At 49.3% G+C, this 14,957-nt stretch overlaps 1 protein-coding gene across 3 annotated transcripts in view; it reads left to right on the forward strand.

The window, feature by feature from the left end:
* BRD4 (bromodomain containing 4) overlaps positions 1-14,957 on the forward strand; it is an 84,604-nt gene that overhangs the window by 31,092 nt on the left and 38,555 nt on the right. For all 3 annotated transcript variants that reach the window (XM_075725240.1, XM_075725242.1, XM_075725241.1), the window contains exons 3-7: positions 3,964-4,568; positions 4,666-4,782; positions 7,167-7,485; positions 10,304-10,441; positions 12,638-12,773. In XM_075725240.1, the coding sequence (XP_075581355.1) occupies positions 4,763-4,782; positions 7,167-7,485; positions 10,304-10,441; positions 12,638-12,773 (613 nt within the window). In that variant the 5' untranslated portion in view covers positions 3,964-4,568; positions 4,666-4,762. The remainder of the gene's footprint in view (positions 1-3,963; positions 4,569-4,665; positions 4,783-7,166; positions 7,486-10,303; positions 10,442-12,637; positions 12,774-14,957) is intronic.

Genomic DNA, 14,957 nt, shown 5'->3' on the forward strand with positions numbered 1-14,957 from the left:
AATACCACCCTTCGGTCCTCTCCCGTGTTCACGGCGCTGTACGTACCAAAGCAAAAATAACTCCTAGTAACGCGGGAGCTGGAAGCAAACCGCTTCTTGGGCGTTTTCAGATGAAACTTGTAAGCGGTGAGGTCGTTTTGGTGGAAAATGACGCCTGCAGAGAGCGGCGCGTGCTGGGCTGGATGCCGGGAAGGCTCCGGGTGTAATTTTAACAACATCAGCTGAACGTCGGCATCTCGGGTTAGGAGGAAGCCGCTGCGTTTTCCCGGCAGCATTCACCAGAGGCATCAACTAAAACGAGCTAAGCCATCGTTAATTAAGTCTTAAACTAAGAATTTGGAGGTTAGGAAGTGTGCGATACGCCGTTAGCTGTTAGTGCCGCGTTTTTGCCTTCCCTTTTGTCTGTTTAAGGCCTGGGGTGCTGGCTGCACGTGTTGGTCCCCGTCTCCTGGCGCAGCAGGGTCAGAATTAAAGGGAGTGCTGGCCACCGCAAACGTGCGAGTTACTCTCTTCAGCTGCTGGATTTTCCAGCCTAGCTGCCTTTTCCAGGCTATTTCTAGATAACGTATCCTGGGGTGGGATCCGTAATGATGCAATTTAACCATGAATTGAAGTTTTATGCTTCACAGCTCTGTGCTTTTCCTGCAATACCACCCCTGTCATGGATTTTGGGGCTTGGGTTTGCCTTTGCAAACTGAATTCCAGCCCTTCCCTCCTCCCGCACGCCTGCGAAAGAGACCCACGGCTTTATTTCTGCTTTAAAACGCAGCTTTTGCGCGCTGCGAAGGGTTGCAAAGTTGGCTTCAGGCTGCGCAGAGTGAGTACCGCAGGGGACGGCCGCGCAGAACAAGAGACTCACGGGAGGGAGACGTTCAGCCCGAAACCGGCGGGCAGCGTAGATCCTCTTTGGTCCGTACTTACTGATCGCTTCCCCGGGGAGCGGATCATCTCGCTCCAGAGCACGAATAAATGCAGGTGGCTTCCTTTTTAATACTTTCTCGGGCGTGAGGCTTTTTCTGCTAAATTTTCCTAAGCTAATTTTGCTTCTTACCCACCGAATCGCATTGGTTTTGGAGTACGCGTGCACACCTAGTTAGCGCGGAGAGTGGAGCAGCAGCGATACGGTCCGGTTATCAGAGCAGAAACAGGGTTTAGGATTAAATTCCACCGATAACCCACGCTCACAGCTGTCCCAGCTTCTCCTTGCGCTTGCTGCGGTCCGACGAGACCGTACGGGCTTCGTTTTGCTGCTTGGGCATCGTAAACCTCGTGTCTCTTCTAAAAGTGGGATTTAAGTATTTCTGTTTTCTTGATATTAGAGTGAAGTCGCTGTGGATGGATCCAGCGCTGCAAACTTGCGTCCGGCTGTCTACACGGTAGAAATAGTTGGGTTTAACAGCCTTAGTTAAACGTCACCAACTCAAAATAGGTTAAAATCCATTTTTTGCTCTGGCAGGTCGCCTTCCAGGCACTGTCCAGGACGGGCAGATAACCTCAAAGTAACTTACTGAAAAAAAACCCCTACAAAATCACTGTATTACTTGATAACGCTCGTTTCTCGGGTTTGTTTTTTCAAGATTCAGTTCTTAATCTTGTTAATTAGGGTGAGGCGAGAGAGGAGGAACGCTTAGGGTGGCTTCTTGCGAATGCAGCCGCTCTCGTGTTCCGCTCTCGGAGCGTCTTCGTCGGTCGCTCCTCTAAGGTGGGTGGTTGAGTCGTCTTCGGGTCTCCCCCCGTCAGTCGGATACGTCCCCGATCAAGCGAATCCTCGACGCAGTTTCTTTTCCATCAGCTCTGCTCACGCAGCTGAGGATCTGCCTCTTACTTCGGTCTCAAAACGTCTGCCTGTTCGAGCCCCCTTAATAATCCGTCCGCCCAAATAAAGGGCAGCATTTTCTTGCTTACGCCACCCTCTGCTAGTCGTTTGGAGACTTTTTTTCCCCTTTAGGATGTTTTTTTGGAAGCTGGTGCTCTGACAGCCCGCCCTGTGTTCCCAGTTATTCATTTCTCCTGCTTTTCAACTGGAAAATATTCCCAAATGGAACGTGCCCGCCATCCCTCCTTCGCTGTCCTCTCACTCTCGCACACATCACCTTCCTCCATCCTCCGGACCCCCGTCTCCAGGCTTGGCCCACGTTGCTGCTCGGGCAGGCTGGGTTTGCGGCGACGCTTCGTTTTCCCTCCGCAGAGCGAGGGGTTTCTCTGCTTTCTGCGTCCCAACCGCTGCCTCGCGCCCGGCAAAGCCCTCGAATTTATTTTCTTGTGATTCTGCCTGCCATGGCCGCTCCCCATCTCTGGTGTCCTCTAGAGCTGACCTCCTCCTCCTCCTCCTCCTCCTCCTCCTCCTCCTCCTCCGGGCCTGCGGCCGTGTTCCCTGTTATCCCATCAATACGGTGGATTTTTCAGACGCATTTCTCCATTTTTTTCCCCGCAATATCGTCTCTGCTCCCCTCCATCTCCATCTCCCCAGCTCAGCTTTAGGGTAGGAGAGGTCCTTCTGCATCTTGGGCTCCTCCTGGCCTGGCAGTTCCCTCTGCCGGCTCCCGCTCCGCATTACAGCCCTTGCCCTTCCCGCCTCTTCCCCGGGAGGGAGGGGGAAAAAAAAAAAAACCAGAATATTTTTTTGGCAGGCAGCATTAAAATCACGTGGATCCAGCCAAGTGCAGGGAGCGCAGTCCTGGTGAACTCGAGCCTCCCTACGCCAGATACCGTCCCAATGAGGTCCGTCCCCCCGGCATCCCACTTACACCCTTACTAACGAAGCGTGTAAACGGTAATCGCGGTAATCAACTCAGCAGTTTTTCCTGATCTTCCTACTTTGCCGTGAATAAACGTGTTGGCTTTGGCTGAATGAGAAGGTAACAGCATGGGGCACGTTGGTCTTACGGTACGGTTAACGAAGGCTTCCTGGTCGCCGCATCTTGAGATGGTGCTGCATGCGGGTTTTCTTAATCTACGGGTTAATTATTTTCTTCTTAATTAATTATTTTCTTAACCTGTAGTTTCGGGGGGTGCTACGGTCGGGTTTTCCTAGTCCTGAGAAATTAAGAAAACGTGATTGTGGTACTATCTATGGCACAATCTGGAATGCAAATTAGGTTTCTAATCGAATGGAGATTAGATTTCGAATCTGTAATGTAGATTTCTAATCTATAATACAGTTTAGATTAAGAAAACCCGAACGTAACGCTTGCCTTAATCTATAGAGTAAGAAAACCTGAATGTAGCACCATCTATAGTGCAATCTATAATCAGATTAGATTTCTGAACTGATCTAATAGAGATTAGATTTCGAATCTGTAATACAGGTTAGATTAAGAAAACCCGAATTTAACACCATCTTAATCTGTAGATCAAGAAAACCCGAACGTAGGACATCTATAGCACGATCTATAAGACAGATTACACTTCTAATCTAATCCAGATTTGAGTTCTAATTTATAATCTAGATCAGATTAAGAAACCCCAAACGCAGCACTTTCTGTGTTTAAGAACAAGTGATTTCTGTGCTTAAGAAAGCCCTAACACAGCACCTGCAGCGCAGTCTATAACGTGGATCAGATGTATAGATTGTACCTCACTGGACAGGAAAATCTGCGTTTACATTCTCCATCCTGCAGCTCTTTCTGATTTTTTTCCCAGTTTTGAACGGCAGAGGAGGCACAGGTCTGTCAAACCCCATTTCTTTGAACTCCCCGACGTTTGTCTTCTGTGTCAGAGAAGGTTCCCCGTGCTGATAATTGTGGTTTTTTTCCTGGGAATGTCACCCAGCGGCGATATCCATATTTCTGGCGAGAGCTGAGGCTGGGGACGAGTTGGGGCGATGCTGCCGGGGGCGAGACCGCGCTCGCCTTTAGGTCAGGTTGGGCTGCGAACCCTCCACCCGTCGAGACGGGCCGAGCAAAAAATGGATACTTTTCTGTTAAAAATGGAAATTTTTCTGATTTTTTTTCTGATATTTAGGCACACAGGTGGGGCGATAATGTAAGAGAGGAGCCGTAACGTAACCGCCAGGACAGGGGAGACAGTCGGAGCATCCTTTCATTGGGGGAGAGAGGAGAAGAGTGGTGTAAATCGGTGTATTTCCGGCTAATCCATTAAAAAAAAGAAGTCACTAGAGTTTGAAAACCCAAGAGGAGACTGATAGGATCCCTCCAAAGGAGCAAGAAGACAGAGAAAAAGATAAGGGATAAATTAAATAAGTGAAAATAAAAGGGTAAATCTGATATCACACTTAACCGCCCGGACGAGTGGTCAGAGCCTTTGCTTTTAAGTGGAAGGGGAAGAAATTTAATGGATGACGAAGTATTTTCCCTTCTCTTTAAAAAAAAATAACAACTCCTTGGCTTCCTCTTACGGCTGGCTCTGGGAGAGCTATTGTGTTAAGAGGGAGCAGAAGGAAATCAGTTGGTCGCAGTGCTTGAAATGATGAATTTCAGGAAAGAGCTTGCCCTAAAGGTGGAAAAATGCCTGGGAAAAACTGAAATACTGGCGCCAGTTCCTCGTTTTTCCGTAGGTGTCGTGTTTGCAGGTGTCCGTAGACTCCTTTGCTTCGCTGGACTATTGATGTACGTTAAAAAAAAATATATAATTCTCTGGAGGTAGCCTTCATTTCTGATGCCTTGGGTTGATGCCTCAGATTAATTGCTTTGTTTGTTTCATCAGATACAGTATCTAAAGGCATTTGTGCCTGAAGCCACGGAAGATAGATGGACAAGCCAAGCAACTTCTGACTCTGCATCATTTTCTGGGGCAAAATTATATGGCAATGTATCCTACAAGGTAATGTAGCCCCTTGCAGTGAGTAAAGAGGATTCCTTTTGCTTGGCCACCGCTTGATAAGAACAGTTTATCGCTCGAGAGCTTCCCTTTAATACGCGACCTAGAGGAATCAGCACCACCCCGAAGCAAAATTCAAGGAATTTTGCAAGAGAGGGAAATCCAAATTGCCTCCAAATTGTGTCACGTTTGAGTTAAACCTCCCCTGTGGAGAGCGGGCGGGCTACCCTGCTAATGGGGAAGAAAATCAAGGAGCAAAATGAAAGCTGGGGGTGGAGATGTTTCACAGGACAGCTGAGCTAAGAGCTCTCTGGATGCGGGACTCCTGTCTCCACAGCCATAAAATCTCCTGTAAAATATCCCGGGTGAACGAAGGGGGTCTGCTGCAAGTGATCTTGCCGCTCGAGCGATGCTTCGACTCGCTCGGAGCCCTGAAAAGTTAAACCCCATCATCTAATGACCAAAAATCTGATGTTGCCCTGGTGCGTTAGTGGGTCGGTGTTGGTTTTAGGCCAGTAAAAGCAACGGACCGCAGACTTTTAAGCAGGAGTTTAAGGCTGGCTGAGGTTTTACGGGGACTGGGAAGCAGTTGAGGGACATGGCAGGTAAAATTGCACAGACGCTTCATCTCTCTGGCTCTTCGTCCCTTGCTGTGCTACGTGTGGAGACCACGTCTGCGCGTGCAGACCACGACCAGAGGCACGGGGCTGCTCTACAGCAGCAGAATAAAAACCCAAACCCGTGGCCAGATGCTTTGTCGTGAACATATACATACCTATATACACTTACAGACTGACTCAAGGCCAAGTATACGTGCAGACGTTTGCTCCGCCGAGGTTAATGCCTCAGCGCCGAGTGGGGTTTTCTCCAGATCACGCAGGGCTGGCAGTCCTAAACCAAATCAGTTCTGCCCCAGCTGAGAAAGCACTCGATAACCCCACGAGTGGAGAGATGGGAAACGTTTTCTTCCTCACTTCCCCCCCAGGTGTCACTCGAAACTGGTGAATAACGAGGCTCTTAATTCATCTCGCACAATATATGGTGGTCTTCTCTAATTAATACCTGCGTGTCTTAAGCTTAACGCGTGCTCCACGTGCTCAGCGTTACATTAGACAAAGGCCGCACGTCACGGAGGGTGTCTTTACACGAGGAAGGTCCCCCGCGCCCAGCGAGGGTGGGCATTCACCACGTGGTGGGGGTGAAGCTGCCGGTTCACGGCGGCCGGTCCTGGCTCAGTGGTGACCCCTTTGCGCAGCTGTAGCTTAAGACGACGGACGGGCTGCGTGTGGTCTTTGGAGAGCTCTGAAATACGCCCTGGGAGAAGTCCATAGGCTCAGCAGAAATGCCTTTTTCCCTGAGTTTCTGGTCTTCAGAGTGCTATTTAAATTACCTACCGAAAGATGATCTATCTAAATTATCTACCTAAGTTATCTACCTTAAGATTATCTACCTAGGTTATCTACTTTAAGATGATCTGCCTTAAGATGATCTGCCTAAAGATGACCTACCTAAAGATGATCTACCTAAAGATGTTCTACCTAGATTGTCTACCTAAATTATGTACCTATCTACCTAAAGATTACCTACCTAAATTATCTACTTAAATTAACTACCTAAAGTTGCTATCTACCTAGATTAACTACGTGAAGCTATCTACCTAAATTAACTACCTAAAGATTATCTACTTAAATTAACTACCTGAAGTTATTATCTACCTCAATTATCTACCGAAAGCAGATAGCGTGAATTAAATGTGGGTCTGTCCACTGCATGGTTCAGCTGAAGCATCCCGCAGAAGCTCAACGTTCACCTAAAAGACAGACTTTGGCATTAAATTGGGGTGAGCTGACCCTTGGTGGTGGGGTGGGAGCTACCGAGAAGCGGAAAGGAGATAAATCTGCCACCCTGCGCTCCTTTAGCTGGAGCTAAAAGTTGGCCAACACCACCTTAACTTCTCTTCCCGGTGTTGGCGAATCCAACCCTGGAGCTGAAGCTGGTACCTGCCGAGAACGAGCAGTGTTTTGCTCGTTAGAGCCTTGTTTGCGAGGCAACGAAGACTCTTTATGGAGACCGTTGGAGTCCTCGTTGACCAGATTAGGCAAGAACAGGGATAAAACTCACGCTTGGTAAGGAGCGGAGAGGCAACGCCTATGCCTGGCATGGAAGAGACAGCAAATTGCCTCGGAATATCCTTTCTTACCCCAGTATGCAGAATGCTGACATAATTTGTTGGGACGACACAATTCTGTCGCTAAGCAAGCGGGGCGGCGCAAGGTCTAGTTGCCCGAGCTAGTCTGGCAGAGGTCCGCCGGTTTATTTTTAAGCAGAGCCTTGTACCAAAAGCCTGGGGTTGAAGTGACTTCATCTTCCTTCTCCTTGTTTTGCAGGGTGTCCGGTGAGGAATGCAATGGGATCAATAGCATGTCGGCGGAGAGCGGCCCTGGAACGAGACTGAGAAATTTGCCGGTAATGGGGGATGGACTAGAAACCACCCAAATGTCTACGACGCAGTCACAGGCTCAACCCCAACAAGGCAGTGCTGTAGGCGTTAATCCCCCTCCGCCAGAGACTTCCAACCCCAACAAACCCAAGCGACAGACCAACCAGCTGCAGTATCTGCTCAAGGTGGTGCTGAAGACGCTATGGAAGCACCAGTTTGCGTGGCCTTTCCAGCAGCCCGTGGATGCCGTCAAGCTGAACCTCCCTGTAAGTAGAGGTCAAGAGACCAGACAATGGTTCTCGATGGAAGCAGCGAGACTGTTCAGGTCTGGCGCCTGCGTCCGCCCTTCTCCAGAAATCATAGAATCCGTGTCTAGCGGTTGGACTCGATCTGACGGTTGAACGCGATGATCTAACAGTTGAATTCAACAATCTGACGGTTGAACGCGATGATCTAAGTTGAATTCAGTTTTCTAACAGTTGAATGCGATGATCTAATGGTTGAATTCAATGATCTAACAGTTGAACGCGATGATCTAACAGTTGAATTCAATGATCTAATGGTTTAATGCGATGATCTAACGGTTGAACTCGATGATCTAACAGTTGATGATCTAACGGTTGAACTCGATGATCTAACAGTTGATGATCTAACGGTTGAACTCGATGATCTAACGGTTGAACTTGATGACCTTAAGGGTCTTTTCCAACCTAAATGGTTGCATGATCCTGTGATCTTTTAGCAAATACACACACGAGGAGGAATCTCAACTGGCTCAGCTACTGCTTTGCCCTTTACCACCCTCCTTTTTCCGATGGGATGCGGAGAAGGAAGTAGGAATAATATTTCAGGAGTCAGGGAGGGTGAGTCTGCAGTCCTCTGTCCCCCAGCCAAGCACCAAAAATTATTAAGCACTGAAAAATATTAAGCACCAGAAATTATTACGCACTAAAACTTACTAAGCATCAAAGATTATTAAGCAAACCATCTCTTGACTTGGGCTCTGCCTTACTGCTCCCCAAAACCCAGCACATTTTTCTGTGCCTCGCTTGATCTCCACTGTTTTATCAGCAGAGTCTGGGTTTTTTTTTCAAATTAAAACACTCGGAGCCTTTCACGGAATATCCGAGTACTCAAACAACCGCTGCGCTTCTCATGCTTTGCAGCGCCGTTGGCAACACACGAGTCATTTTGTAAGGGATGCCAATTTTAAGTTAAATTGCAGTAAGTCGAGGGGGTCGAGTGGACCTGCAGCAAGTTTGTAGATGACACCCAAGTCGGGTGGGAGTGTCAGTCTACTGGAGGGTGGGATGGCCCTGCAGAGGGACCTGGCCAGGCTGGACCCATGGGCCGAGGCCAACTGGATGAGGGTCAACAAGGGCAAGTGCCGGGTCCTGCACTTGGGTCACAACAACCCCATGCAGCGCTGCAGGCTTGGGGAAGAGTGGCTGGGAAGCTGCCTGGCCGAAAAGGACCTGGGGGTGTTGGTCGACAGCGGCTGAACATGAGCCAGCAGTGTGCCCAGGTGGCCAAGAAGGCCAACAGCATCCTGGCTTGTGTCAGGAATGGTGTGGCCAGCAGGAGCAGGGCAGGGATCGTCCCCCTGTGCTCGGCGCTGGTGAGGCCACACCTGGAATGCTGTGTCCAGTTTTGGGCCCCTCAGCACAAGGACATTGGGGTGCTGGAGCGTGTCCAGAGAAGGGCAGCGGAGCTGGTGAAGGGTCTGGAGCACAGGGCTGGTGGGGAGCGGCTGAGGGAGCTGGGGGTGTTCAGCCTGGAGAAGAGGAGGCTGAGGGGAGACCTCATCGCTCTCTACAGCTGCCTGACAGGAGGGGGCAGGGAGGGGGGTGGGCTCTTCTCCCAAGTGATAGGACGAGAGGAAGTGGCCCTAAGCTGTGTCAGGGGAGGTTTAGATTGGATATTAGGAAAAATTTCTTCACCAAAAGGGTTGTCAAGCATGGGAAGAGGCTGCCCAGGGAAGTGGTGGAGTCACCGTCGCTGGAGGTATGAAGACGTGTAGACGCGGTGCTTAGGTGCATGGTTTAGTGGTGGATTTGGCAGCGTTAGGTTAACGGTTGGACTTGGATGATCTTAAATGTCTTTTCCAACCTAAACGATTCCATGATTGTGAATTGGCATGGAAGCCTTCCTCTGCCACACCAGGGTTGCATCGCTGCTCACCGCTGTCCTGCCTGGCACATCACAGACGGGAAAGGGAACGGTGCAGCCCTTCCCGCTGCCTGCTCCCTGCCTCGACCCGGGGAAGCATCCACAGGAGGAGTCAGAATAAAACCTGAGGGCTAGCAAGAATCGAAGCGTAACTTAGAGATCATTTATTATAGAGATCATTTATTATAGTAAATCACAGCAGCATCTCTGCTGCACGCCTGGTTTGGACCCTTCCAGATCCCACCAGAAGAGGTTGGTTCCCTCCTTCCATTCCTCCATTGAGAGAGACGTTCCTGCGTAACACCCACTTTCCTTGTCTCTTTTACTTTTAAGATATAATAGCTGTAAGTAGATAACCTTTTACCCGGGCATTAGGCTATTTCATTTTTCGTGGTAGGCACGAGCTCCCTGTTGCATGTGGAGAGCGTCGGTTCTATAGCAACGGCGTTTCCAGCTTTTTTTTTTTTTGTCTTCTAAACATTATACCTTAAAAATAGAAACACCTTCTTTTGTGTGAATCCAGATGCATTTAAGGGGCTGCAGTAAATCTGATTTCACTTCTCTTGTCGCTCCATTCAACGGGTGACCTCCTGTGAAGGGTCATTCGTTTCCCGTAAGATTGTTAAGAATTAACCCTGCACCATTACCAACCAAAAACCCAGAATTGAGAAATTTTGGTGCCTCGGGGGGTAAATTACTCCTCTACCAAAGGTTTGTCCTTCTATTTAATTAAAAGTAGCTGAGAGGCTGATGGGGACTAAGTCTGGCGGCTAAGTATCTGCTGGGCTTGGAGGATCTCACCCGGGTGGGTCCAGGAATGAGGTGGAGGAATCCCGGTCCTGAAACTCCGTGCAAACCCGTGCTTGGCTGACGCTTTAGTTCCCACACTGACGTCTCCCTCTTTGCCCTTTGCAGGATTATTATAAGATAATTAAAACTCCGATGGATATGGGAACAATAAAGAAACGCTTGGAGAATAACTACTACTGGAACGCTCAAGAATGTATCCAGGATTTTAACACGATGTTTACAAACTGCTACATCTACAATAAGGTACGAAACGTTCCCGAATCTGCGTTTTTTCCAAGGGAAATCTTCCACGTCCTCATTGGACAGCCATGGAAATGCAGGCATTGCTTGTTCGAGCAGTCCTTATAAGGAACCATCGCCGAGATCAGCTTTAGGAAAACAAACGTGATTAAACCGATGGGAGCTCAGGCACGTCTGTCTTCTGCCGAGAAGCAAGAGGCAGACAGGGCTGGCTTAGCAGCCTTCCCTCCCGGAAGAATTACTAGCAGATATCTTCAGTCTAGACATCGTTTTTTGTTTGTTTTTTTTTTTTTTCTTCAAAGGAAATTTTTAAGATTTTCTTCGGGTCTGACTTGAGCAGAGCCACGAACGTTACCGAACAAATACTTGAGAAGTCGGGCTGTGCTTCGTGTTTTCTCTAGCTTTGTTAAGAAGCTGACTTAAGGCTGGTTTGAAAAACAGCCTGCAAATCATTTTATAAACAGTTGTGCAACTGCCTGGGGTGCGGGAAAGAATATCCGGAGGGATGAGGAGCATCCCAGGGCATTTCCCCAAATGGTGGTGGTGGGACAGTGGCCTGTGTCGGCCAAGACCTGGGGGTGAGGGTGGAGCTTGGAGAGTTGGAGAAGGTTCTCAGAGGTGGTACCAGGCTGAGCACAAGACGCTCGCTCGTTACCTGCTTAACTGGCGGAAGGACCACAAACACAAACGAAGGGTTTACAGCCGTCCTTGAAGGCAGCAAGACGTGGTCAGAGCCTCATCCTTCCCTCTGGCCTTCTCCTTCCCCGACCACCTCCACCCTTCCCACCGCTTGCCCGAGTGTTTCGGTTCCCGTTCGGTCTCTGCTCTTCGCTTCTCACGCGTCTTCTCTCTCCGTCCCCGTTGCTTCACCCTCCTGTGCTTTGACCTTTTTTTCCCCTCCTCCTCCTCTCAGAAGTATTGCACAAGACCTTTCTAGTTTGTTCCAAATAAATAGTCATTAGCAGTTTTCGGTTCTTCAAAACCATCTCCTTGGCCATTGCCCTTTCTGGTTTGAGCCAGCATGATGCAACTGGAATGAGGGTAGGCTCCCGAAGGCTTCAGACTACTCGTACGCGCTTTAAAGTCTTCTGCCGCATTCTCCCACCACGGCGTCTTGCCCCTGCCCAGCTTTCTCCCCTGTTCTCCCTGATCTTCACCAGTCTCCTCTGGGCTGGAAGGCAGCAAATCATCTAAGCTAAAGGAACATCTCTGTGAAGCACACGGAGCCTGCGGGCCGTCAGCCGGGCAGGTCTGTGCACGCCATCCGATGGGCAGGCGTGGTTTTTAACCGTCCTTGTGCCAGTGGCAGAGCGGGAGCTGCCTTCTCGCAGTGGCGCCGTGTCCTGACGGTGATGGCCGTTGCTTTATGGTCTTCACGTCAGCCCAGACATCAGGCTGGGCTCTTGTTCTGTTCCTGCCCGCCCTTCCCTCTCGGCCAAATTTTATTGCTATCCACAAAACAATTTCAAACCTTCCTATCTCTTGTCTCTTCTCACCTGCAGCGCTGCAGGGTGCCCTGGGCAGAAGCTCTCACCCTCTTTAGGTGTCCTCCTTCCTGTCTTCCTTGACCTTCGCAAGTACAGGCTTCTCCAGATCTGTAAGGACCAGTTAGTGCCATCCTCTCCTTCCACGCCGATTCAGCAGCGGCTACAGGCGCAGAATGGTCAACTTCTTCCTTAAAAACCTCCTTTTTCGGGGAGGAAATTTTCTCGCAGGCCGTTACCAAGCTCTTTTTATCCCCTACCCCGACGCTGTACGGAGAGACCTCTTCCATGAGACCCACCAAGTCAGGGGGATCTTAGGTGGTGGAAATGACCGGCTGGCATTAATCCGGCTCTTTTTTCCACTTTTTCCCCTCTTTTCCCTCCTCCCTTCATTCAGAAAATAGCCCTTGCCACATGCAGGTAACGATTTGTGTCGGTTTATTCTCCAGTGCATCTCTTTGGGGACATCCCTGCCCGTCATCTGGTTTTTCCTATAAAATCTAAGGGCTTTAGGGTGAGGATTTGTCCGTGCATTTGACGCTTGGGACAGCATCCCGTATGCCTTTCCACTGTACCGTAATGGAAATAGCAGCGCTAAGGAGGGTGAAAATGCTAAGTCATCTCTCTGGAAAGAGAAATTTTATATATATAATATATAAAGGCATATATTTCCATATATGCTTTGCCTAATTTATCGTATCTGTTTTTCCTCCAGCCAGGGGATGACATAGTCTTAATGGCAGAAGCTCTAGAAAAGCTTTTCCTGCAGAAAATCTCCGAGATGACCCAGGAGGAAACGGAAATCGTGATAGCCCAGACGAAAGGAAGAGGACGCGCGAGGAAGGAAGCAGGTACGGTGCTTACCCGTACGGCGTTCGCGGTTAAGCCACGCTCAGCTTCACGCGGCATCTTGACCGCGAGCTCTGGACCTGGTTTCACCCTACGTAAATTGGGGCGTTTAACTGGGGTGTTAATTAAACCAATTAAGCCAGTCGTTCCATGGGATTGCCGTGGTCGTCGGTGTTCTCAGTGCCTCGCTTTATCGGGTAGAGCGTCTAAAACTGGGTGGGAAGGAGGGCGGCTGCCTCGTGCTCTCGCCTCTCTGCATGAGACTCCGGCGAAAGGCAGGGCTAGGTGAGGTCTTAAAAGCCCCTCGTCCGTGGCTTCTGGGCATCGTTTTTGGGGGAGGAGGAGTGTCGGGGCCAGACTTTGCAGTAAATACGGCACCGCTGAGGCGCGTGTATTTATAGCGCCGGTGAAAACGTCGTCGTTCCCTCCTTTTCCGCGAATGTAAAAAGCTGAGAGCGACAGTAAAAGTGTTTAATTTCTGCTGTCGGGGAGCTGAGGTGATGAAATATCCCTCGCAGTACCTCAAGGATGAAGTACAGCTGTTAAAAGCAGCACGAACTCTGTTGTATCAGACCTCTCTGAGTTTCACAGCCGCTTTTCACGTCCTCCCGGATGGACTCAGCACCGTAAAAAAGCTGCGGTGTGTTAGAAAAGCGTCGGTGACGCCGGAGGAACCGATCGCAGCGTGACGGCTACAGACCGACGGGGGAATCCTGGCGCGGAGAGCGTCTGAAAACAGTTCCAAGCATCACAGCGCACCGCTGTCCTCCGTAGAACTCCCTCAAGTTACCATTTCCACACCTCATTTATTAATTTTGCAATGATTGGGGATAGATAACAGTGCTTGACGAGCTTACCGTCCTTCGAAAGGACGCGTTGCCCCAAGCGAGGTGGAACGCCGCTCCCCGAAGGCGAATTTGCTTTGTGCAGACCTGACCCATGCTCGGCCAGAATCCCAGAAACCCCCTTTTTTTTATGGCCAGGTTGATTAATTTACCCTGCCTTGCTCTTTTGCAGGGCTGAAATATTAACCTGCGCAACTGCCTAAAGTTGAACCGCGGCATTTTGAACCCTATTTAAGCTTATAAATTGGTAAAATGATGTTCTGTATTTGTGTCTGTGGATCCCTTAAGACTTTATGTTAGTGATGTAGGCTTTTGGGGCGGGGGGGGGGGGGGGGAAGCTTTGCTCCTGGATTAGTAATTTACAGGATGAAAAAGTCCCATTTTGCTCACGTAATCCAATCCTCTCTTGCTACGTAGTATAAAAGCGCAGTTCAACCACTGACGCATTTATTTACGGTCCGTCTCGTGGAAGAACATCTAACATAGAGTAAAAAAAATAAATCTCTGCTGGCACTTCAGAGGAGGAGCGCGCTAACTAGCTGCCGAGTTTGGTATTTTCCTGATACCGTTTCTGGTCTGAACTCTGCAGCACCGTCTCTTCTTGAAATAATTTTGTTATATTGAGGGCTCCCCTGGTTTCAAATCTGTGTACTCCATAATAATCGAATTCTTGCGCTATAAGGGATTTTTTCCAATCTCTTGGTCCTCCTTTACAGCTCTTCTATGAACCCTCTCCGGTTTTTCTCATCAGTAACTGTGTACACCATAACTGGACGTAGATGTGATTGCTGCTGGAGGTAAAATAGCCTTCTGATTCCCCTGTTCATACCTCAAGGATTTCATTAGCTCATTTTTGGGGGATATTAGCCGTTCCCCAGGCTCGGCGTTGGCTGCCCGTGCCCTCAGATCGTTCATTGAAGGGCTGAGAACATCCTGGCCATGACTTGATCTCAGTGGCACCTCATCAGGCGCGTGTCTGCTTTCGAGATCCCCCTTTTAACTTTAAACATCTCTCATCTCCATCTCATAGAATCACAGAATCATCGAGTCGTTCAGGTTGGAAAAGACCTTGAAGATCATCCAGCCCAACCATTAACCTACACTACCAAGCCCACACTAAACCAGTCAAGGGTAGACGACTGAACCATGTCCCCAAGTACCACCTCTGCCCATTTTTTGAACGCTTCCAGGGATGGGGACTCCACCACCTCTCTGGGCAGCCTGTTCCAATTCTTGACCACCCTTTCCGTGAAGAAATTTTTCCTAATATCCAACCTAACCCTCCCCTGGTGCAGCTTGAGCCCATTTCCTCTCGTCCTATCGCTAACTCCGTGGGAGAAG

The sequence above is a fragment of the Pelecanus crispus genome, chromosome 27, assembly GCF_030463565.1.
Source record: "Pelecanus crispus isolate bPelCri1 chromosome 27, bPelCri1.pri, whole genome shotgun sequence".
Lineage (NCBI taxonomy): Eukaryota > Metazoa > Chordata > Aves > Pelecaniformes > Pelecanidae > Pelecanus > Pelecanus crispus.